A 26,872-nucleotide genomic window follows, 5' to 3' on the forward strand; every position below is an offset into this window, starting at 1 on the left:
ACAAGTATGTGACATTCCCAAGCAAAGATAATTTAGCACTGCGTATACCAAATTAGCATCCATACATTACAACATCAAACATATAATAAGCTTTGGAAAAACCAAATCCAAAACCTAAATCATAAATTTTATCAAAACTGATTTTTTAACATGTTGATTATAACTTTGATTTTATGATCTTGATTTATTTGGTCACATGTGTTGACAGTAACACTGTAAACAAACTGAACGTTCGGCGAACTGTTCGTGAACTGTTCGGCGGGAAGTTCGTTTATGTTCGTTTATTTAATAAATGAATGAACATGAACACAAATTCACATTCGTTTAGTTAAACGAACGAACATGAACAATGGTCTCGTTCATTTATTTACATTCGTGGATGTTCGTTTATATTGTTCGTTTATGTTTGTTTGTTTAAGTGTTTTTTTTATGTTCAATTGTTTTTATTACATTACTATATTATAGTTCGTTTATGTTCATATATGTTCAATTGTGTTTGTTTATCTTTATTCGTTTATGTTCGTTTAGCATGTTCACGAACATATATGAACGAACAGATGAACAAAGCAATTTGTTAAACGAACGAACATTAACAAGAAATCTTCGTTCGTTTATCCGTTTGTGTTCGTTTGTTTGTTCGGTTAACTTAAACGAACGAACATGAACAAGCCTTTGTTCATGTTCGTTCGGTTCGTTTACAGTCCTAGTTGACAGCCAAATGGTTTGCTTCTGAGAGTTTGTTGCAGAACTTAAGCTTTTATTTCTGTTAGGAGTTTTGCAATTTGGGGCTCTCTAGTAAATATTTCCTGAAAGGTCACGGTGTTTTACATTTCTATTGTTTCTTTTTCCAAGTATTTTATTTTTGGTTTAAAATGATTACTAAACTTCGATTATTGTTCAAATGCTCCATTCATTATTAATGGCAGGAGTGCCAGAAAAGAAAAAAAGGAAAATTTGTTAGATGATAAGTAGCTTCCCAATGTCTCCTTTTATACTTCCTTTGATGTGTATTAGGCTAGAAATAAGACATCTGTAACAAAATTTTGATCCACCCAAAAAAAAATATCTCATATATACAAATAACATGAACGTGTCCATCTTCAAGGGGGTCAATAGCATCAGTACTAATAAAACTGAAATAACAAAGACATCATGGTGCATTGATACAATTTAGTTTAGAATTTTAATAAGAGGGCTAAATGCAAGTAATAGCAACATACTTTTATTTATTTGTGGATTATAGCATCATACTGAAATGCATTTCAGTATATTAAATCAGTGTAATGTGTAAGAGTTTCGAAAATTTTACCCAACCATAGCAGTGAAACTTGTTGTGTATTTGAATGAAATTGTTACTTCTTCTGTTTTTCTACATATTTTCTGATGATATAAGAGTTACATTACTAACACCTGCATTTCAAAGTCAAGACAATCACCATATGCCTATGAACATTCATTAAGACATACTTTTGAACACTTGGGGTGCACTATTATCAACTATGGTTTCCAAAACCATTAAATAACTAAAAAGCAACAATTTATATGTTTACTTGAGAAGTTAAGTACTATAAAACTCAGAAAACGAAATCTAACACTTTACAGAGAATTTAGGGCTTACCACAATCAGGTTTCTGTTGTTCATATTGGAATAATCTCTATCTCTTTGTCTGATTCAGTTATAAACGTATTAGCATGACACATCCAACTTTAGACGTTGAGAGGATTATTTGACAAATCTTCTAATCATGAGAGCTTTTGTTCTTCGCGATAGTTAATGGTGAGGGGCAGCGAAGTATTTAGGAATGAGAGATTCACCTGATCGGTCCCTCCTATACAATTAGAAAAGAAAATTAAACCATTAATTTGATGACATTTCGATTTATATAAATATCATAGATAAACAGTAACTTTTAAGTAATTTCCCAATGCTACTATGTAAATGACCAAGTCCCATGAAATTAACGGTTGGAATTTGAGGTATTTCCATGTTCTGTTCTTTTGTTTTTGCTCATTTCAAGCTATATTGGGTCGTAGTAATCAATCATGTGAAATGATTAACTGCTGATAATATATGGTCTGTAACATGCTCATATTTTTATCAGATGGAGATTGGAGGGTGTAGTTTGCTGTAGTTATAACGGTTATCATGGTCACCCATAGTTTATGCCCACCCTTTGCTTGATTTACTCTCACTAGTCACTAGGTTTTTTATGTTACGTTTGGGTGAAACACGCACATGATTGTGTAAACAGCCACCTTTGTTCGACGCACATTAAGTGTTTGATGATATGCTTAAGTGAACACAGGTAAGAATATGAGCCTATAAACCATCCTCTCGCACAAACTTGGGTTCAAACATGGTGGGGAAATATTTTATGAATAAACGGATATGGAAAATATGCTTGTTAGAAGCAAAATCATTAACTAAATTTCTGTCAGTTTTGAAGCATCATGATTCAGTGAAAGAGATTAGATTCATTGTTGTAAAGAGGAGTCTAGACAAGAAATGGTAGTAAATGACTAGATGGTTGTGGTCTTGTACCACCACTCATTGCTAGTTGATAGATTCTATTGAAGTGTCACTTATGTAATTTTATTTAATTACTTCTGTACTAAAGAAATAAACTGATGTAATCTGCTAGAAAATAGGGCCTGATAAAATTATTTTAGATTGTTGTAAGATAAATAGATAAATGAAATGTTTCACAATAATGTAACTAGTAATGCAAAATCAAGGATGAATTAGTCACCCTCAATGCAAGGTGCATTGAACTTTAACATTGTTGCTTAATGTGATTTGTATGTTTTGACTGTGTCTGGACCTTGCAGGCATCGGTTAATATGGTTAATATGATCTCTTAATTGTTTAAAGACACTCTTTGAGATCTTTTGAATTTACTTTTTCAAGATTACTGAGATGCTAAAGAATAGGATATCTGCTAAAGTTTAATTAGATTGTTGCTTTCATATAGAAGGAAATTGTAAGTATCTCAAGATGGCAGCAAGTTCTTCTTCCAATTGTTTTCATGTTATGTGCTTTAAGGTTGGCTTGATATAGACAAGCATTAACCAAGCATTCTAATGTTGAACCCTATTATTATATCCCTTTGAATTCTTGAATACAAGACACTAAGGCCCTGATTTATTGTTTTTCCCTAATAAATGATGCTTAAACACATTTGAGAAAACCATTACACTCAAGGGAATGGAAGAAAACAATGAGGTTAAATTTTTGAAAAATTAGAACTTAATGGGGAAACATCTTCTCGATTTTCTCTATTAAGTCATTCTTTCTGCGTTAAGTCATAAAGAAGCATCTACATATAGGTTACTTGACTGAGTATTGTCTTCATTAAGTGAATTAATTCAAAATAAAATAAAAATAAAAATAAAATTAAATAAAAAAAACTACACCTAATAAAAGATTTTATGCATAATGGAACTGTAATGAAACTTTTGAGGGCTTGGTACATGAAGTGATTTTTCCTGACTTGTTTCCATAAGTAATGATCATCCAACATGTTGTTGCCATTCAAGGCTTTTGAAAAATCTCATCTCTCTGATATAAAATATTTACAACAGAAGGTTACATTTTCTATGTATAAATAGATGTGGCCTCAAAGAATTGATAGCACCTGTGGGTTTAGAAACCAAGCCCACATAACAAAACTTCTTTGTATAATTATTGTTATATTAGAAAATTTGTTTGGGTAAAAAAGGTTTCACCAAAGAACTAAGTATTCAGGATACTACTCAACCAATAATGATAACAAATGAATCTTATAATTATGTTTAAGAATAATGATAAACAGTTATGCACTTTTGATTGAATACAATTAGGAAAGGAATTGAGTACTAAAAAACGTGGACATGAATGTCACAGTTTTCAAAGACACAGAATGATTGAAATCGTTGTAACTTATCTCCAACGGTTCTTGATACTGTCTTTGGAAGCAAAAAGGATACACCATTTGTAATCCAACATCAGAATTTACATCATCATGAAGAGCACATCAGAAATGCACGAATCACATACCATAGATGCATAGGAGAAAAAGAGGTTATAGCCAACAATGACCGCTTGGAAATAGAGTTAACCTTTATTATTTACTTGACATTAATATCGGGGTCTTCTGAATTCCTGCATGAATTAAAGTATATAAATATAAAGTTGAATTAATGGAGAAGGATCCATGGTTGTTGACAATAACAAAACAACATACATGGCTAGTTTTGAAATGTACTCTAAGAATTATTAAATCAAGGAACATGTATTTACCTCTTGTTTCATCTTTATAATGGAGTTGATATCCTCCCCTGCAGCATAAAACAGGCCAAAACTTGTTTCTATTTCTCTTAGCTGTGGAGTTGTAGAATTTCCATTGGTGAAGGTTGTTATTGCTGGGCATTTGGAAATGCACAAAGTATCCAATAATGGGAATGAAAAATCCTCCTTCCCGAAGCTAAACCCCTTAAGACATTGAAGACTTCCAAGTACTAAGGACTTTAGATGAGGTAACACAATCTCTTTCATTTTGCCATCAGTTCGTTCCTCCTCTTCTTCTACAACACCACTTGCATCCTTAACAATTACCTCTTCAATATGCTTGCAGTTCTCTATACGTAGCTCTTGGAGTTGCAATAGACTACCAGCCATGAAACTAGTAAATACATGTTCTAACCTATCACATCCCCATATATGGACTCTTGTTAGGTTTGGAAACTCAAATACTGTCCATTGATTGCTCTTCCATATATACCTCAGACCACGTAGATAATTCAACTTCATTTCTCTGAGGTTTCGAAGATTGAAAAGAGTAGTAGTAGTAGTAGTTTGTGACGTATCATCAAAACCACTACCACTACTACAATTACTATTTTTATTTCTCCCTGCTGCTTCCAATGCAGTTTCAAATACCTCCTCTACCTCCCAACATGAGAATACATTTATCTTTTCCAGCTTTTGCAGTTGCAGCAACTCACTAGATGGAATAATCTTCTTAACATAACTGTTTATGTTTACATCTAACTCGATCAAGTTATGAAAAGACCAAGGCATCCCGTATGAGCTGGGGTATGGTGTCTGCAAGTCCAATAAAGAAAATGTAGGCATATGTTAAACAAAAACATTTGAAATATCATATATTGTACTAATTTGAACAATATACAAGAGATTATAATTATTAATCACGATAGTACTTAATTATAAATCCAACTAAAAGTTATCCAATTCATGGAGTACTATATTTGATCTCATAAATTAAGTTAGATATGCAGAATACGTTCTGGAAAATTTTGATTCAAGTGGCAACAAAAGATTAGACCCAAACTGGTATCATTTTGTTTTAATACTTTTACTTGGCCTCATGGTTTCTTAATTTGATGATGCCATATATATATATATATATATATATATATATATATATATATATATATATATATATATATATACACACACACACACGCACACACACACACACAAACACAAACACAAATAATTATACCTGACGATGTGCAGCAGTTGTGACATGAAAGTTAAGACCACATTCTCCAAGAGTATGTTTGCCTAATCCTGTGTGTATATACTTGAGTTGGGGGGCTGTGGACCCACCAGGTGCAAATACCAGCATTTTAGGACAATCAATGATCCCAACCGTATCCAATGAAGGACATAGGAATCCATTCATCCCCAAGAAGAAACCTTCCAGCTCAGGTAGATCCAATAGTACAATGGACTTTAGATGAGGCAAGACCACAACCTCCTTCGATGATGATGATGATGCATTGTCTTCTTCCTTCCTCACAATCACTTTCAAGGCCTTGCAATGTGTTATAGTTAACCCTTCGAGCTGTCTCATGCTTGCAAGTGCAGAGAATGTGAATATGTGTTCCAAACCCCTACAACATGCGATGTGCAATATCTTTAGACTGGGAAGCATAATTATGTTATTTAGCCTTGGAATTCCACCATTTCCTTCATCACAACCACTCTTTTCAAATAATTCCTTCATCCCATCACAAGACCTTACTGTCAGCACTTGAAGCTTTTGCATTTGTCCTGCTGCATAACATGGAATCACACTTGACAATACATCACACTTATGTATCTCTATCTCTCTAGCGTATTGGCATAAACTCCAAGAAGCGACACCTGCTTCTAAAAACTGCAAAACGCGTGGAAATTTGATGTAAAATTAAACTATATACTTACCAGAGCTTAATTGTATGTTACAAAACTACATACATATACACAACTGTGGTATGAGAAAACTAATTCAACATTTTAATTTTAATGCTAAATCAACACCAGTGTTCTCCATATGAAAAATACAGTTTCCGTTTTTTATAAATAATGCCAGGGTTCACTGAAGATCAAATAAATGACACATCACTCTACAAACAATAATTTTAGAATGCAAAATCAATGAAATTGAGAAAGCATATGTTTGTTTAGCACAACAAGCAGCTAAAAATACTCATATCTTCTAGTTGAAATAGCCAACTCAAAGGTTTTCTATCAATTTGGTTGATGATGAAATTCGTTTTGGGTAACATATTTTAAAGGGCTGTTGAATGATGTGCGTAAATTAAAGCAAAATCAGTTTCAAGCATAAATTAAATGATGAGAAGTGAATAATTTTCTGGGTGCTAATGGAGACCGGCTGGAACCTGGCCAACAGAACCAATTAAATGATTCATCAGGAAAACAAACATATAATATTGTGATAGACAATATTCAACCTTGCATAGTTCTCCATTAATACTTGTGTTTGAAACTGATAGTTAATTATGCATGATTTTGTTTGTAGCATGATGGCCCCTAATAGCTAAACTAAGTTACTATGTTGTCTAATACCTAACGCCTTCTTGGTTCTTTCTTGTTCAGATTAGAGAACATAAATGTGTTATCTTGGGTTTGATTTCAGTTCTTAAGCATATATTTTTTTATATTTGGTTTTATAAAGCTCCCTCATCTAATTTGTTATTTTTTACAAACATGACACCTTTAGTATATTTATAAAATGAAAAAGCACCAAAGAATAACATTAAATAATATCAATATATTATAATACGTATAATTAAAAAAAGTAGTACTAAATCATATTTGGCTTTGAAAAAAAAGACGACGAAAATGTATCATATGACCATTACAAATTCAATTGAATATATATTTGATAATATAATTAAACAAATTCATAAGTCAGATAGTAATAAAGCTTTAAAAATTAAATAGAATTAGAGGAGTAAAATGGAACATTCTAAGAGGTTGATTCTTTGGGTTAGTTACACAAAACACAAAACTCAAAAAGCACTTAGTAGAATAAAAATGGTCGACAGTATTTGACCTAAAAAGCTACCTTCTCTAATGGTAAAAAAAAACATTCTAAGAGGTTGATTCTAAAGAATTGATCTCTAAAAAAACCTTCAATTAAAGATACTCTAAATATGAGAACTTAAATATATAAATGGTTGAAATTCTGGCTATAATGGATGCAATAAAAGTTTAAATCTCTTGTAGGTGATTTGGTGATTTTCATAGAATATTGCAAAGAAAAATGGATGTTAACAAAAAAATTAAATAAATACTTGTATATGTACAAAACATACCTCAAATTGATCAAGTGAAGCAGTAGCTGTAGTGGTATTGTTGAAAGATATTTTATTGCTCCTATCCTTGGTACCACCTCCACCAATACACTTCAGATTCTTCATGTATCTTATAATGAGAGAATCAAGCTGAGGGAACAAGATGGTGCTTGTGCGGGTAGATGTATTCATTTCTTCATCCTTGTCATCTTTGTTTGAAACAACTTCTTCAATACCATAACATAGTTCTATCTCGACTTTCTTTAGGTTGGAAAGAAATTTAGCCATGAGAGGTGAAAACAAGTACTTAATGCTTTTGCAATTATAAATACTTATATTTGTGAGGTTGTGGAATGGTGATTCTGATTGCTGTTTTGGAAGAGTGATGAATTTATTCCAGTTGCTGCACTTCCACACATGACTCATGTTGTCCATATAACGTAGATCTAATTCCTGGAGGTTGGGAAGTATAATAGGCTGTTGTTGGTTATGGTGAGTTACCAATTCACTAGTCGTTGGACTCTCTATCTCAAACACCACCTCCACTCCTCCATACTTCTCCAATTTGAGTTTATGGAGGTTATGAAAAGAGTGCATGAGACAGGATGGGAATACATTAGAAATACAGCTAGTAGTAACTTGTAATGTCTCTTCCTCTGACAGAATATCAGTCTGCAAACATATATTTCAACAAAAAATGCAGCTAGTAACATGAGTACCGAATTGTGTTAATACTTTATATTCACACTTAGAATTTTGGATTTGCAAAAGATTGTTTTAATTTTAGGTAATTTTTCAAGAAACATTTCCGAATGATGGAAATTGTCAAACAAGAAACAAAGTTTAGTTTGAAATTGAGTTAATAAGCAACCATAGTCAATTAAAGGGTTAAGTATGCCAAATTTATATGCCCACCAATGAGACACATAATTGTTTCCAAACAACCTAAGTCCCTACGCTTTTAAGTATCACCCTTTTTGATTGGATAATTAGGAATAAGAAGCTGCAACTGATACCCCTAATTAAATTTTAAATTAAAAAAAAAACGAAGATGAATGGGTTCAACCATATTACCATCCCAAACCATCTCCTCTGTAAATCCACACCCCTTCCCATGTTGGAAGTACCGCCCCAGCTCTCCCTTCCATTTGTTGGAACTTTGTTAAATGGAAAATACTCTCTTTGGGATTTGTTCCACATTGGAAGAAAAGGAAACTTATACTCCCTTAAAAAGCTTCCTACTACTTGTTTACTAATTAGATCAAAGGCTTGGACTAAGGGATTGAGTTGGATTTGGTGATTGGGCTAGGCAAATTGGTCTTGAAAGCTTATATTAATATATATATTTAATGGTCAAAAATTGGCCTTGGGCCTTGGGGTCTCATTGAATAGTTACAATATTTTATATATATATATATATATATATATATATATATATATATATATATATATATATTAATTCCGATTTTGACTTTTATTATATATTAAAAATCTGTTAAATTCGTTTTAACTGTTTTGAAGCAGTTTTGGAGGGAAAAAACCTGGCAATCTATATGTATAAATAGATCACCAAAGACCAGATTTCGGGTTAAGAAAAATTGCATACAGATTCCTCTTATAATTTCGTACTCCAAATACAATGAAGGGAACATAGAGAATTTCATCAAAATCAAGAGAAGTTCTTAGTTGATTGTTGTATCCTCTAGACAGATCCCTACCAGGGAAAATTCTGTCTTAGAACACTGCAATTTGCAGGCCTCAATCTACATAATTTCGTTTTTGTGTTTCTGTTGTAAGCATAAACCATCAAATATGTTTTCTGTAAACTGATATATATATATATATATATATATTTCAATTTCGTTTGTTTTATTTCTGTTAATCTTGTTGATTGTATACTTCTGTCATAACACCATTTTCATCAACCAGATCCAGACCCACTTGGACCAGCTGTTTTCAAGATAATCTCTCTACAATGTAGAATTTTATCAATTTGAAGTACAAAATCATTTAACTTGCTATCAAGATCAAGAAAACAGAAGAAAGGAATTTATATTGGCTTGTAGCTTCGGCTCTCATCTATCTTATTATGTTGGTTGAGTTTAAGCTGAATCGATTTCAGCATTTAAGATATCTGGTCTAAATCAAGGTATATAGAACATAAATAGATGATGGTACCTAGAACAAACCATGGCTGTTGTAAAGAGGCTACATAATTTGTAGTGCTTTGTATACATTGTATTCCATTTTTTTTTAATATGAGTTGGGATTGATTTATGGTATGAATTGTGGATTGTTTAATGACTTTAATCTAATTTGGGGTTTATTTGTGTAATGATTAGAGTTTATTTTTGTTATGAATTCATGGGTTTTTTTTTAGGTATTTTTGTTCTTTGCATCTCCGACATGCTTTTTCCATGGCATGTTGATCAAAAGTATTTTTTTTGTCTTTTAATCCAACTAATGATTTGTGTGCTTTAGTTGGGTTTTTTACATTCTGGGTTTTTGAATTCTTGGAATTTTATTATTATTATTGGAGATGGTCTTATGGAAGAAATTTAAGATTAAGACAGAGGTCCTTATTATTAAAATAAAATATTAATATATGTAATAATACTAAAAGAAAAAGAAAAAATTGAAGGGAAAAACAGTCCTTTACATTAAATTTATCAAAAAAAAAAAACTGTAATGGCCTTAGGAGAAAAAAAATGTGATGGATTTGCCAACTATAAAAATATTTATACTACATGGACCAAATTTATATGTCTACATAATAAAGTATGTCAAACTTTACCATTGTGTTCTTTTTTTACTAAAAAATCATAAATGGCATTTATAACAAATAAAGTTACAAAATTTTAGTAAGCATTTGTTATGTTTTAAACTATTTTAAACTTGTTATAATAATCCTCTAATTAAAAATCATATGTTTTAGTCATTTTATAAATAAATGAGTTGGTCACATTTATACATGAATTGTTTCGCAAACATTACTTCAAGTGTTTTGTCGGTTAATGGTTAGTAACCTTATGTTCCAATTTTGATGCCCAATTTAAGTCATCCCATCCTTTTTTTATATAAAAGAAAAGCTTAGTCCTTAATCATGTTAGAAAGTTCAATTGAAAGTCATACCTGCTCTTGCACTTGGTTACTCTCTACTAATTCGCTGTTTTGCTTGTTTTCACCGGAATCCCTTATATTCATTTCCATAAGTTCTCTCAGATCAAAACTGGTGGTGGAAGGTGTGAATACATTTCTAAACCTCTCACATGTTTCAATACTTATGCTTTCAACAGCTTGAAAGCCATAGACGAGGGGACGAGAGTTATATGCACCTTTTATCCTCCACACCAATCTTAGATTCCCTAAGTTCACCACTTTGATGCTTCTTAAGCTGCTAATGTTGTCTTCTTCACCAATTGCACCATTACAATCCAAGTCGATGTTGAATAACGATTCAATGGAGCCACAATTCTTGACTTTAAGTTCTTCAAGATGATGCAGCAGAGACATGGGATTGCACGGAAATAGATTCACAAGGTTATGGCAATTATTCACTTCAATCTCTTTCAATTTAACTTTCTCATCTCTATTAAGTTCCCAAGGCCATATTTCCTTTAAGTTCTCCATGTCATCAATTTGAAGTGTCTCCAACTTAGGAATCACAACCTGCAAAAAAATCACCCCTTAATAGCCACATCCAAAAATAATACATCACACAATCAAATTACAAGTACATTTTCAAACTTTTAGTATAAAAGATTATTTAAATTGTATTTACATAAAGCATGTATATATCTACCTCTCCCTTAAACAAAGTAGATGTTTCCAGTGGAAAAATGCGTGTGAAACCTGGAATGCCCTTAAGTTTCAAATCTATGAGTTGTGGTAACTCAATTTTGTTGAGATTAAGGCACAAACCTAATAGCTTCGGTAGTCCACCCAAAGATAAAAATTTCAGCTTGGGGAATGTAATTGTTTCTTTTCCACTACCCCCAGTCCCATTATGTATGATTTCTTCCATATTATCGCACTCATAAACTTCCATATGCTCAAGATTTGACAAAGTGTTTGCAACACAGAGTTTGAAAAGGTATCTCAACACCGCACAACCAGAAACGACAAGGACTCTTAAATTGCATAATGAAGAGGATTGATAAGAATTTGAAGATATTACCTCAACATCTTCAAGATCAGTCATGTCATCTACACTTAAACAAAGCACCACAGTTTTCACAAACAACTCATTAAGTTTCGAGTCTAGTATGTCACCTTTGCTAGTCACTAACTGCAACGTGTTTTCATATGGGTGACTACTCTCACTGATATATCTATCTAAACGGCATCCCACTGATATCTTGAATCGTTCAAGATTCTTAAATGACACATTCTTCATTTGATCCTTGTTATTAAGGAACTCTAATTCTAATGCGAAAAGGTTGCTTGAACGCTTTGACAACTCATTGTAGTTATCATCTATAAGACCAGATGAATTTCCAATATAAAGTTCTTCAAGTTTGATCAAATTTTTCAAGACACTCTGTTCTATACAAAGACCATGAGAACATCTCAGATCAAGTAGCCTTAATTTCTTTAAGTTTCCAATTGTCAAAGGTATCCGATCAATTCCAGAATGAACAAAGCTGAGCACTTCCAAGTTCAACATATTTCCAATACATGAGAAATCAAACATTCTTAATGAACATGCATGAAGTTGAAGCACTCGAAGGTTTATTGAGAATTGAGGTGACGAAGGAAGTAATGGATACTTCATTTCATGGTAAGATATTATCTGAAGCTTTTCCATTCCTTTATAAAAGTCTTGAGGAAACCTTAGCCACTTATCTCCATGCATAAGTTTCAAAATCGTTAGATTTGGGAAATTAAGGTCTCTTGGAAACTCATATATACTCTCACATGATAATGAAATTGCTGTGCAAGAGTCGGTCATATTATTTTCAATAAAACCATGCATATTACCATGGCTGACAATTGAAGCATGCTCGACTTTACAATACATATCTAAAACAAAATCGCGCACCAAATCGTGAATCTTGATGTACCCAACATAATTACTTTCAATTAACAAATTTGAATCCATGAGTCTCTCAATACAAGAATACAACCTCGTTCTTGCCTTTCTAATGGTATACACTTTTTTTAATAAATTTAATCCCCACCCATATCTCACTAAATCCTCGGTAGGGATATCAAAGTCTTCGGGGAACAAACCGCAAAGCAAAAAAATGGCTTTGGTCTCCTCATCTTGGAGATTGTGGTAGCTCATCTCGAAAACTTCATTTGCAACATTTTCAGTTTCATGGTCCTCTAAACGGGAGAGTGCATCTTTCCATGAATCCTTGCTTTTATATCTAAGAGTTAAGGCCATGGTTTTTATGGCAATGGGTAAACCACAACACTTCTTTACTATATCTACCCGTATCTGATGAAGCTCCCGATCATAAATTTCTACGAATTGGAGGAACAAATTTTGTGCTTCTTCTTCTTCTAAGACTTTGACATTGATAATTGAATTATCTTTAACTCCCATCATTGTGCAAATATCTTTCTTTCGTGATGTCAATAAGACCTTGAAGTTGACACCTTGATTTGGTAAAGAAGTACTTAAACCGATATCTTCTAGATCAACAAATTGCCAAACATCATCAAGTATTATGAGGAACTTATTCTTACCCCCATCAGAGTTGTCATTAAACCATTTACGAAGTTTATCTGCTCTGGCTGATTTAGTGCTTTCACTTAGGTCTATACGAAGGTAGTCTGCTACAGCTTTCTGAATAGCAATAGGGTCTGTCTTTTCGCCTACAACCGCCATAACAATATAATTGAACATTTTCCTCTTTTCCACAACGTCTTTTATCCTTTTCATCATCGTGGTCTTCCCCACACCGCCCATCCCACATAAGGCTACCATGTGACCTTTGTGGTTCGATCCAAGTGCTTTTAGTGCTTCTTTAAAAGTCACCTCTCTTGACTGGAATACATTGTGTTCAATTGATGGGGTGGAGGTGGATGCCTTCATTGAATCGAGTACTTTGCCCAGAGGAATGGGATGATCAGTCCAAGTAATTAGAGAGTGTCGTCTCATCACACTATCAATCTCCTCAATTATATTGAAGGCATTCTTCCCTACCTTGTGCCTAATCTTTAAATTAAAGCAACTAACGACTTCACCAAGAACCTTTTCGGATTTTGCCATGATTTTTCCTACATCTTTCAACCAACCCTCGACATAGGTTGGAACCTCAAGATGATTACTAGTATTTCGCATCATGTGTTCTTCAACGTTGAATCTTGCAGCATTTAACTCCGTCATTTTAATACCCATGTTCCTCACATACTTCATGCAAGAAATAATGTAACGTAGGTAATCGTTAATGGGAACCATCAAAATTGGAATAACTTGTTTCATGATTTCATTAGTTGCTTCCATTGTTGGATATGCTTACTTGTGTAGCACCTACATAGTAGCCAATAATTAATCATACATAATTATGTGGAAATTAATAATGGACAGAGCAATTACATGTCCTATTGGATGAATTTAGTAAATTTGTATTAACTTTGGCCCATAGATAGTCGAATAAATGATGTATTCCATAAAACAAGTTATCTTATAATTGAAATGAGTTTAAAATACAATGTTATAGAGTTCTAAGGACGATGCTAGTAATATAAATCAAGTAAATGGTTTTCATGGGCTAATTATAAAAACATTAAAATGTGAATATGTTAAAGATGATGATAGCAATTACATGCATTCTAGATTAATTCTATCGATTAAGGTTGGAATTTATAGGTGATGTAATGTGTAAAGAAGTCAACTTTATAATTAAAGATGCATTTAATATTAGCTCATGTCTAGAGCCAAGATGTTGCTTATTGTTTAAAGTTGTATATCCCAAAACATTACTATAAGAAAAAATATAATTATGTTAATTCTTTATTTGTTCAAATCAATCAACAGTATCCCCATAGAAATATGTCGAAACATATAATTTTCAATCAAAATGACAATAAATCATTTTTAATAATGACTAACACTTATCTATCATTTTGACTTTGGATTTAATTATAATTATGGTTATACATCAGTTAAAAACATAGTAGAGTTTACACTTGTTGAAATCGCTCGATAGTAAAAATGATTATTTTGTCATTTCATTGAAAATGATGTGTTTCTACATATTTTTTATGGCAATATTATCGTTCCATTCCAAAAAAAGAAGAGATGTACTATTCAATTATAGTTTTTTGTTTATACTAATGCTCTAGAGATGCAAAAACTTGAATCGTCTTCAACAACACCACTAAAACTAGCAAGGATCTAGTAGATGAGGTTAAATTGTTAGCATTCAATTGGTTAAATATTGGAACTAAGAAAGCGATTATTATTAATTGTAGAACTAATGTATGGATCCAAAATTAGAATGCGTCATAGACTTGTAATCCAAGCTTCTCACTAGCATTTTTCCTTATAAAGTGTTTTTAGATGTAAAAAAAACATATATCTATTTTAGTGGATCCTTCCATTGTAACATCTTCAATTTGATCCCATAGTTTTTTTGCCTTAAATAGTGAAAACAAAACTTGTGGTAAACTAAATAAAATAAATCATAAATTGAAAATAAAGAATAAGAAAATGAGTTAGTAAAAGGTTTAGATTAAAAGGTAAAGAGGATAATAATTTGTATTTAAAATAGAAAATACATGAGGGAGGGATAAATCAGACAAGTATCAATTAAAAACTAGTTCCTTAGTGGTGAAAATGAAAGAATAGATCTTGGAGGGGCTTAAGGTGTCAAGTAATTAAATATGTATAAGTGAGACCAGTTCTCTTCCCTCGCATTTTACCCCAATTTGATCTACAGAAAATTAAATAAGAGATGGCGTTTTCATGATGCTAATTTTACTCTTAAAGTTTGATTGCATGCATATAGACAAGGGAAGTAATGACTTATGGTGACTCATAGCGAGTATAATAATGGCCTTTAGTGACTAATAACGAGTATTATGGTATCTCATATCAAGTATTAAGGTGACTTGTGGTGACTTGTAGAGAGTATTATGGTGACTTGTGGTGATTCATAGTGACTATTAATGTGACTTGTAGTGATTAATTGTGAGATGAGAGTTTAAACCTAAACAGTTTAAGATGAGCAGTTCTACTTGGGATGACTAAGGGTTTGGGAACTTAGTTGCAATGCATAGTGAGTCTTGCACTATTTGTTTATTTATGATGTTTATATGAGAACGGACGTTAATAACAATGTACTTTGACTTATTTTATAGTTTTCTCCAAGATGAGTTTTGTTGTAGTAAAGACACTACAAAAAATGAAAAGCGAAACAAGAAAAAGAAAAAAATAATTTTTTCTTATAAAAACAAAAACAAAAATAAAAAACATGAAAACAGAGTATATATCTATTTAAATGTTAAAAAAAATTTAAAAATCGAATATAAATGAAAATAAAAGAAAATAAATAATAAAACCCACTTAAATAACATTCCATGAACATTCGTCGCACATGATTAAATCCTCGAGTTTGTATTAATTACCACCAATGTGGGTAGCATGCGAACACATCACCGGAGCCAAACCCTATATATATATATATATATATATATATATATATATATATATATATATATATATATATATATATATATACCCGTGCAATGCATCGGGATATAATTTTCTAGAGTAAATGGATGGTTCGATCGATATATTATTTCCTTCCGAAAGTCAACCTTAAAAGGTATTAGCTATAGATTTTATGATTTTCTTGCATTATATGGTAAATCTTAATGAGGTTACAAGATATAATAAGTACGAAATAATGAAAAATAAATAGATTTTATGATTTCTTGCATTATTAGGAAAAACATTAGAATATTAATTTTCAAGCTTGTAAGTGGCCCATCATAATTATATGACATCTTATTATAACTTTTAGCATTGTAATATGGTTAATTTTTGAAAAGCCAAAGGCAGTTAAGTGATTATAATTTTCTAAAAGATTGATCTTAACTTGTACAAACTTTCAAATAGGAAAACCCATACTCTAACAATAGCAATCGTTTAAAGAGCGATGGTCCTATAAAAAACTTTCAAATGGTTGTTTTTTCACTAATTAAAGTTTTCGTATTCAAATATCTTTGGTGACTAATATAGCGCATTATAAATGCAACGACTTCCATATACAATAACAAACCCTACAAGATATAGCCAAATTTCATTCATAATCATTTCACGTTAGAATATGATATGAACTTAATAGATGGGCAACAGTAGAGTTGTGCATGGGTCGATTTGGGTCGGTTTTGGACCCAAACCCAACCAAACCCATAAATGGTTGTTTCTGGTTTTTAGAACCCAATAGGATCGGTTTCTTATAGGTTCAATTTCGTGGGTTCTGAGATCGGTTTGGGTGGTTTTTTGGTTTCTTAGGTTCAACCCATACACTCACGAGAAGATTTATACCCTCACACTATCAAGATTGACAACTTTAGCATCACTTGTAAAGGCGACAAAGGGTGAGATGATGATTTGATTTTCATTAGAAGACTTATAGACAATACCGGAATTCGGGATATAAATTGTACGTGAAAAGAAAATTCATGATTCCAAATTTGAATTCGATAAATATAGGATCCGATTTAATATATACAGTTAAGAATTATTAGCTTGTTCAAGCACAATAGGATTGTTTTTTATATTTAATAATATATACTATTCAACTTTATAGGTTAACCGATGGTTACATGAAGTGGAGAAAGAAATAAAACCTAAGATTTAGGAGAGTCGATTTATGCATTTTCTAATTGTATAGTATGCTATAAAACTTATACCTCTTAATGTTGAAGAATTATATATATATATATATATATATATATATATATATATATATATATATATATATATATATATATATATATATGGGCTTAGGGAATATGTGGTTGTCATGTACCTAATGTTAGGTATAGAACCATCCAAAAACTATAGATTTTTAACAAAATGTCATCGAATCTCTCTACCATCTTTCTTGTATCCTCTATTAGAACTTATGCTAAACTTTGTATATATTTTTATGAAATTTTATAAGTTTGATTTTGCAGCACAAACCATATATAAGAGCATCACAAACCATCTATAAAAATATTTTACCAACTATTTGTAGGTCTTCAATTGAAATTTAATATAAAAAATACGTTGAAAGATTGAAATTATTCATTAAAAAAACTCAATAAACTGCTTATCATAAGACATCATAGAAAACCCATACAAGTATACATAAGATAGGTATTGAAGGGAGTTATGAAACCTATTAAAGGTCTAATAAAAAACACATTTGAAATAGAAAGATATTGAAGATAAATCACCAAATAAAATATAATATAAGTTTAAAGGCAATAGGAAGCTAAATATTAAAGAAAAATGTATTTTTTAATCAAAATAAAGTCGATTTTGATGGTTCTATACCTAACATTATATACATGACAGCCACTTATTCACTTTTCCATATATATATATATATATATATATATATATATATATATATATATATATATATATATATATATATATATATATATATATATATATAGTAGTATGGTACTCGCACAATGCAATGGTCGGGGATTGGGGCGGTGGATGCTTGATGCTTTTTTTGATGAATGATTACGTAACAATTTAATGCGACAGGTGGCATTTAGTACGTTGTTTAGTTTAAAATAAATGTTTGTTGTGGTTTTGTTTTTGGTTAAAAATAAAAGTATAATGGTTTTTTAGTTTAAATATATAAGTACCTTGTTGGTTTGGTTTAAAATAAAAGTAAGTTGTTACTTTTGGATAAAGTTTAAGTATCTTAGTATGTTGCTCTCGCTTTAAAAATAAATTTGCTGCTATTTTACATTAAAATGAAAGTAGGTTGCTCTTGGTTTGAAAATAAATTTGCTGCTATTTTACAATAAAAATAAAAGCTTGTTATGGTTTTAGTTTAAATAAATGAATGTGGTTGTCTTGGTTTGGTTGTATACGTAAAGCACGACTCATTGCTTGTTGGGGTTGGGTTTTATTTTATTGCAAATCTGGGAGCAAATTGTTATGATTAATGTTTAAATATAAATTAAATAATAAATAACATGAAACATATAAACGTAAAAGTATAGTAATCAGAATCGAAATTGGACTATAAATATTAATGATACCACAACAAGGACCAAAATTGAAACAATAGACCTTTTAGGACTAAAATTGCAAACAAAATATTTATTGGGACCAAAAATAAGAAAATTATACTCAATTGGGAAAAAATGTAATTTACTATCATATTGATAATCAAAAATTGAAATGGTAAATAACACTTAGACATCCACATTAAAACAAAAGCAAAATCAAATATAACTAATTCCATATGTGTCGAAATGGTCATAAACCAACATAAAAATCTTAAATCCAACCACAAACATAATTACTACCGGTCCTTTCATTTGGCAAACATTCAAATTAAGCAATTTTTTATCTTCCAAAAATTATTATAAAAAAGAAACACCAATAAAGTGTTGAAAAAAGTATACGATGGATTGTAGAGATGAACACTAATATTAAACAAAGGGTTTGCACCAATATTGAAAAAAAGTACACGAATTGTAGAGATGAATGTGAGAGACAAATTTGATGGAGGGACGAAGATTGGGGGAATAAAGATGGAAAGTAATTATTTGATAAAATGGTTTCCTTTTATAAAACTTATGTTTCAATAAGTTGTATATTGTGTATTGAAGGGTAAGCATAAATTGATTGCATATGATGTAGTAGGTGTGGTACCTTGTAAATTTCAAGAGATGTCTAAAATGCTTTATATAATAATAAAGTCTAAAATGCTTTATATAATAATAAAGCTATATATATATATATATATATATATATATATATATATATATATATATATATATATATATATATATATATATATATATATATATATATAGTGAGAGAGAGAGAGAGAAAGGCTCAAATGTTTGTAGCAACTATTGTGTTCATTAATGTACCAATCGGTTTCTGGAAAATGCAAATCAACGACTACCTCTACCAAAAGAATTTTAATCAACTTTTGTCGGAACAAAAAAAATTTCTTAGGAATCAGGAGGATTAGGATTTATTAGATCGGCATGCACTTGGTGTTGTGAGATTATCCTTGGCAAATAACGTTGCTTACAACATTTTCCATGTGGAGAATACTCATGGTTTTATCAAGGAACTACATAACATATATGAAGGGCCTTTAGTAGCGAATAAGGTTTGTGTGATTAGATAGTTGATATTAGATCTCAAGAGAATATGGATATCAATTAGGCAGCTTGATAATGAGGGTCATCATGTTAGTTTTGGTGATCAAAAATTGAATGTGATGAAAGAGAACATAGTTGTTGCTAAATGTCTCAAACATGGTACACTATATATAGGGGGTGTTTGGATAGGAAAAAAAAAGAGGTGCTTATTGTTTATTCCCACAATAAGCTAATTTGAGTGTTTGGATAAAATCCAGCTTATTAAGCTAAATAAGCTAATTTTAATAAGCATCCCTCCCCATGCTTATTGCTTATTACTTATTCCTACCACAAATAAGCTATAAGCAATAAACTAAAAAACTAATCCAAACACCCCCATAGTCGAGGTTTTTGAAGTTGAAACACGTGTAGTCGAAGAAGTTTCGGACACCTACAAATACGACACCAAAGTCTTGTGTATATGAGTGAGGAGGAAACTGAGATGCTAGTATCCATAGGAAGATCTAAAGACGGCGATAGCTATTTATAAGCTATCTATTATTGGCAATAAGAAGATTGTCACTTTTCCGAAGATAGGCAATCCGCCAACACCAATCACTATTGAAAAGATATGTGAAAGTTCATGAAGAATTGGAAGCTCTGATAAACCTAGAGAGAGTAGGAAAACTGGTGATAATATGTAAGAGGGTGAAATTACGGTGATGTTACAGACAATGTAGAGATCGAACCTCCTACTAGCTAGAGATCTATTACAGAATAAGGTACTCGAGTCAAGTACTCTCCATTAACTAATTACTTTACCTGAGTCAAATCCAAAGGCTTTGATGATGAAAGACTCCATATAGTAGGAGAAAGCTATGGAAGATGAGTTGCGTACACCGTAGAAAATGTTGGAAGTCAACTCTGACTAGTCCTGCTTTTGACCGAGTTTTTGGAGAAAATGGGCATTTGGTTACCAGCTATTTAGGAGAAAGTGGATGTTGTTTTCTGTTTTGTTTTTGAGTAAAATAAGGATTGTTTTTAGCCTTTAAATAGTAGTAGTATCTTGCATTTTATTCCTGTGTATTCAGTTTTGATTAAAAGTAATAAACCAGAGAAAATTGCTCCAAAAGAGTGTTCTTTCTTCCTTCTCGTTTCAGTTGCTTGAGTGTGATCAGGTCCTATGGAAGCTTGATTTCCAACACTTGGTATCAGAGCTAACTAGGTTCAGTTTATGCCAAAATACATCCGGTACAAAACAATGTCATCTTCAAGTCAAACCGTTACAAGAGACAATGGTGGAGTGCCATTTCAATGTCCGCTGTTGACTCCCACGAACTACACCACGTTGGCGATCAAAATGGAAGCTATAATGGATGCCCAGGGAATATGGGAATCCATTGAAACAGTAAACGGAGAAGCTGTGGATGAGAAAAAGAACAAGTCGGCTCGGGCTTTTCTTTTTCAAGCAATACCGGAAGACATTCTGCTGCAATTGGCGAAGAAAAGGGAAGCAAAAGAGGTTTGGGAATCTTTGAAGTTAAGGTACCTGGGAGCAGATAGGGTACAAAAGGCAAGATTGCATACACTCAAAAGTGATTTTGAGGCGTTACGGATGAAGGACGGAGATTCCATTGATGATTTTGCAGGAAAATTAAGTGGTATGATTGCAAAATACAACAGTCTCAGGGCAACTCTTGAAGATGGTGTGTTGGTGAGAAAGTTGCTTGACTCAGTTCCAGATAATTACCTCCAACTGGTGGCCTCGATTGAACAACATGCAGATATTGACACAATGCCATTTTATGAGGCAATCGGTAGACTGAAAGCATACGAAGACCGCTTACGACTTCGGAGCGGGTCAACTAATGAACAGAGCACTCTACTACTCACTAAAGTAGATGTTAAGAATGTTCGGAAAACTCCAGGAGGAAGTTGATCGAATGGAAGAGGTCGTGGTTCACAACATCATGACAGAGGTGGTCGAAGTGGATCACGTGGTAGAGGAAGTACCCGAGGTAGGGGAGGCCGTGGAGGTTCCAGTTGGCAGCGAAATTCAGGGATCAACTAACAAAAGAGCAGGGACAAGAGGCATATAAAATGTTTTAACTTGAGGAGCATGGCCATTATGCATCTGAGTGCAAGGCACCAAAGAAGAATGGTGATGAAGCCAATCTGACTCGAGTAGAAGAAAAAGAACCGACACTGCTTCTAACTGTGTGTGGAGAGGATGATGTCACCATGGTCTTGCTAAATGAAGAGAATGTGTTTCCAAAACAAAACGAGGCAAAGAATGAGAAGGGTGAAGATATATGGTATCTAGATAATGGGGCAAGCAACCATATGACAGGGGTGCGAGAATTCTTTGCTGAACTTGATGAAAATATAACTGGGCAGGTACGTTTTGGTGACGGCTCTAGAGTTCAAATCGTGAGGAGGGGCTCTATTTTGCTGGAATGCAAAAATGGCGAACAACTAATCACAGAGGTGTACTTTATCCCAGCACTACACAGCAACATATTGAGTCTGGGACAGATGACTGAAATTGGATATAAATTTGAGATGGTGCATAAATACTTGAGAATACATGATGAAGGTGGTCGGTTAATGATGAAGGTGCAAAGGTCAAAGAACCACCTGTACAAGATAGCGCTTCGCACAACTCAACCGGTATGTCTCGCATCAAGTCTTAATGACGAAGCTTGGCTTTAGCATGCGAGGTTGGGGCATATAAACTTTCAAATCATCGATTCAATGGTAAGAAACAACTTGGTACGAGGAGTACCAAATATAAAGCATCCAAAAAAGTTTGTGAAGGGTGTCTGGTTGCTAAACAAGCTCGTCAACCCTTCCCGAAAGATAGAGAATGACGTGCAGCTAAACCCCTTGAATTAGTCCATGCTGACTTATGTGATCCAATCGATCCACCCACAATGGCAGGTAATCGATACTTTATGTTGATTATCGATGACTATAGTAGGTATATGTGGGTTTACATGATTAAAAGGAAGGATGAAGCGCTTAAAACCTTCAAGGGGTTCAAAGCACAAGTTGAGAGTGAAGGTCACTTGAAGCTAAAGGGGTTGCGGACTAATCGAGGGGGGGAGTTCACCTCCCAACAATTTGTTGATTTTTGTAAACAGGAAGGAATCAAACGGCAATTAACTGCCCCATATTGCCCTCAACAGAATGGGGTGGCGGAACGTCGCAATCGTACCATCCTCGAAGCCATTAGATCTCTGTTGAAGATGATGTATGTACCAGATACGTTATGGGGGGAGGCAGTTTGACATGCTGTCGACATAATCAATCGAGTTCCAACGAAGGGGTGAAGGGAATGACTCCATACGAAGGGTGGAAGAACAAGAAGCCAACGCTTGAGCACCTGAAAGTGTTTGGCTGTGTCGGACACGTAAAGAAACCCAAGAATCAGACCACGAAACTCAGTGATCGTAGCACGGTGATGGTATATTTAGGAAGCGAGCCTGGAACAAATGCTTATCGTTTCTTCAACCCTAAAGAAAATAAAGTAGTGGTATCACGTGATGTAATCTTTGAAGAGAAACGAAAATGGGTCTGGGCCGGTATCCAAGGTCATGAGCCCACATCAAAAGAACCTTGGTTTGAAACATTTATGAATAATGGATACAAAAGAGAAGCCCATCAGCAAACAATTGGAGGCCAAGTTGAAAACCCTATCAAACAAGACAATGTAAACAATCCACCTTCACCACTGCTCGCATCACCTGGAGCTAGTTACGACTCAGAAAATGCATGAGATGCCACACCCTACACAACGAACGTGCAAAATTCACCGACAGATACGCACCAAGACGAGAGTTCTTCAAGGTATGATCATACACCTGTTCGAGGTTTTCGAAACCTATCTGAAATTTATGATGAAACGGAGCCAATAGAAGTTGAACTAGAAGAATTAATGCTTGTGGATGGTGAGCCAACAAACTATTTAGAAGCAGCAACTGATCAAGATTGGCAGGAGGCAATGAAAAGAGAGATTGACTCCATCATTAAGAACCACACATGGAATCTGACCACTCTCCCAAGGGGGCAGAAACCAATCGGTTTAAAATGGGTGTATAAGCTGAAACGGGACGCAGAAGGAAAAGTATTGAAGCACAAGACTCGTTTGGTAGCAAAGGGGTACGCACAACAGAAAGGCATAGATTTTGATGAGGTCTTTGCCTCGGTGGCATGGTTGGAAACTATTCAACTATTATTGGCTTTGGCAGCGAAGAAGGGGTGGAAGGTTCACCACTTAGATGTAAAATTAGCCTTCCTGAACGAGGAACTACAAAAAGAGGTATACGTTTCTCAACCTGATGGTTTTGTGATTACAGGAAAGGAACATATGGTGTATCGGTTGAACAAAGCCCTTTATGGGCTACAACAAGCTCCAAGGGCATGGAATATACGCCTAGACAAAACACTTAAAGAATTCAGCTTTAGAAGGTGTCCTCAAGAACAGGCGGTGTACAAGCTTTAGAACACAAAATTTTTGTTGATAGTCGGAATTTATGTCGATGACATGATCGTGACAGGTTCTAGTGAAGAAAAGGTGGCTGAATTCAAGAAACAAATGCAAAAAGTGTTTGATATGAGTGACCTGGGGAGGTTATCTTACTATCTTGGCTTAGAAGTGAACCAATCCAAAGAAGGCATTGCAATTGGTCAAGCAGGGTAAGTGAAAAAAATATTAAAAACGGTTGGAATGATGGACTGTAATGGCTCAAAGTACCCTATGGAACCAAAGGTATCCTTGACAAAGGATGAAAATGGAGAGTTAGTGAATGCTACAGAGTACCAGTGTCTCATTGGAAGCCTGCGATACTTGATTCTTACAAGACTAGACCTTGCATATTCGGTAGGAGTTGTTAGCAGGTACATGGAAAACCCAAGAGTAAGCCACCTCAAGGCAGTAAAAAAGATTCTAAGGTATCTGAAGAGCACCATCAATCATGGCTTGATGTATAAACCAGGTGAAGATGGGAAGCTAATTGGGTATAGCGATAGCAGCTACAACATGGATCGGGATGATGGGAAAGGCACAACAGGAACAGCATTTTACCTTTCAGGTAACTTGATCACTTGGTGCTCGCAGAAACAACACACAGTAGCTCTATCTTCGTGTGAATCTGAATTTATGGTTGCAACTGTTGCGGTCTGCCAAGCATTGTGGCTGAGAGGTTTGTTGAAAGAATTAACTGGAGAGGAAGCTGGGAAAGTCAAGCTATTGGTAGACAACAAATCCGCGATCAAGCTAATAAAGAATCCGGTTTTCCATGGAAGGAGTAAACACATCGACACCCGATACCACTTCATTCATCAGTGCATTGAAAGAGAGTTGATTCATGTGGAGCATATCAGTGGAGAGGAACATAAGGCTGACATTCTTACTAAAGCACTCCCAAGATTGAAGTTCACAGAGATGCTAAGCATGTTAGGCGTCGAAAACCTGGAAGATATAAGTCAGAGTTAACGGGGGAGAATGTTGGAAGTCAACTCTGACTAGGTCCTGCTTTTGACCGAGTTTTTAGAGAAAATGGGCATTTCGTTACCAGCTATTTAGGAGAAAGTGGACGTTGTTTTCTGTTTTGTTTTTGAGTAAAATAAGGATTGTTTTTAGCCTTTAAATAGCAGTAGTATCTTGCATTTTATTCATGTGTATTCAGTTTTGATTAAAAGTAATAAACCAGAGAAAATTGCTCGAAAAGAGTGTTCTTTCTTCCTTCTCGTTTCAGTTGCTTGAGTGTGATCAGGTCCTGTGGAAGCTTGATTTCCAACAGAAAAAACATGTTTTGGGTTAAGGATTTGTTAGATGGCAATAAGACATATGAGAGTAGATTTGTAGTCAAGGGATTCCAACAGAACGGAGAGGTTGATTCTCCACTTGTGAGGATGACAATAGCCTTTGAAGATATCCATTTAGAGTAGCTAGATGTGAATAAAGCTTTTCTCCTTGATAAATTGGCAGATGAAATCTACAAGGCACGACCTGCTCTTATAGTTTTTGGTAAGAAAAAATTGATTTCCGAGAAGAATAAAAGTATGTATGGAATGAAGTAAGCTTCTAAGCAATGACACTTAAAGTTTGATAACTTCATAAAGAGAAAAGAGTACTTGGGACGTGGGATAGATCACTATGGGATAGAGAGATTAATTATTGTGATGTTAAGAGCACATCCTTTAGAGTAGTTTGTAAGCAAAAGATATCCTTTTCTTTTGAGAGATAAACTAAAGTGCAACCTTTGTGACTGTGATTGTAATTGTCCTTGAAAGTTAATAAAATCATCTCTCTCTTGTTTGTTCTGTGGACGTAGGTAGGCTAGATTGACCGAATCATGTTAAATGTTGTGTTCGAATTTCTGTTTTTCAATTATAGTTTTTGAAAAGTTTTATTCCGTGTGTTTTACCGAATTCGTTTATCATTTGTCTGAAGTTGCTTAACTTGTTTTTTGAATTCCCGACAGTTATTTAAGAGGTGAAATTTTAATGCTTAACAAAAAAAGTTACAATTGGTTGAAACATATACTTATATACTAACTTTTTAATCATTTTTAATTTGAAATAAGTAAATTACTATTTGAATAATATAACTTTTTAGTAATACTTGATATATTTATTATTTCTAAAGAAAAAATGAATATTAGTGGCTTAGTGCTATATTAAGGATGGTGATATAATGAATTTAAAAGAATGCAACTTGAAGAGTCGTCAACACAAAAAGAAATCTCTCATATTTTCTTTCTCAAAAAAAAAAAAAAAAAAAAAAAAAAAAAAAAAAAAAAAACAACCATGTTAATAAAAAGACTTGACGTGGTGAACATCTTGGGAAAAGTTTAAAATCGAATGACAAATTTGTTTTCGATGCTCAAACTTTACTATGGTTGAAAATTTGTAAATAAATATTTATTGTAATACAATATGTTTTACATATAATAGTACAAAAGATATAACAAAACTCTTTATCACT

General features: G+C 33.2%; 1 protein-coding gene and 1 pseudogene across 1 annotated transcript; one reads left to right on the plus strand and one right to left on the minus strand.

Moving 5' to 3' along the window:
- Positions 1-3,822: 3,822 nt before the first annotated feature.
- On the minus strand, positions 3,823-13,939 carry LOC145089028 (uncharacterized). The gene is made up of 6 exons (XM_079027528.1): positions 11,390-13,939; positions 10,720-11,256; positions 7,609-8,259; positions 5,505-6,164; positions 4,280-5,083; positions 3,823-4,141 (listed from the first exon to the last, which is right to left on the minus strand). The coding sequence occupies exons 1-6, from the start codon at positions 13,934-13,936 to the stop codon at positions 4,118-4,120; spliced, it is 5,223 nt and encodes a 1,740-aa protein (XP_078883654.1). The 5' UTR covers positions 13,937-13,939; the 3' UTR covers positions 3,823-4,117.
- Positions 13,940-24,613: 10,674 nt separating this feature from the next.
- LOC145089029 (secreted RxLR effector protein 161 pseudogene) lies at positions 24,614-25,378 on the plus strand (annotated as a pseudogene).
- The last annotated feature ends 1,494 nt before the right edge of the window (positions 25,379-26,872 follow it).

The sequence above is a fragment of the Lactuca serriola genome, chromosome 2, assembly GCF_051521515.1.
Source record: "Lactuca serriola cultivar US96UC23 chromosome 2, Lser_US96UC23_V15, whole genome shotgun sequence".
NCBI classification, from domain to species: Eukaryota; Viridiplantae; Streptophyta; class Magnoliopsida; order Asterales; family Asteraceae; genus Lactuca; species Lactuca serriola.

Excerpts from the sequence above, each read along its gene's own strand:
- LOC145089028 (XM_079027528.1), bottom strand. The coding sequence starts at position 13,936 with ATGGGTATTAAAATGACGGAGTTAAATGCTGCAAGATTCAACGTTGAA. Across the intron at positions 11,257-11,389 it reads CTACTTTGTTTAAGGGAGAG|GTTGTGATTCCTAAGTTGGA; the intron begins GTAGATATATAC and ends ATTTTTTTGCAG. Across the intron at positions 6,165-7,608 it reads CTTCACTTGATCAATTTGAG|TTTTTAGAAGCAGGTGTCGC; the intron begins GTATGTTTTGTA and ends CGCGTTTTGCAG.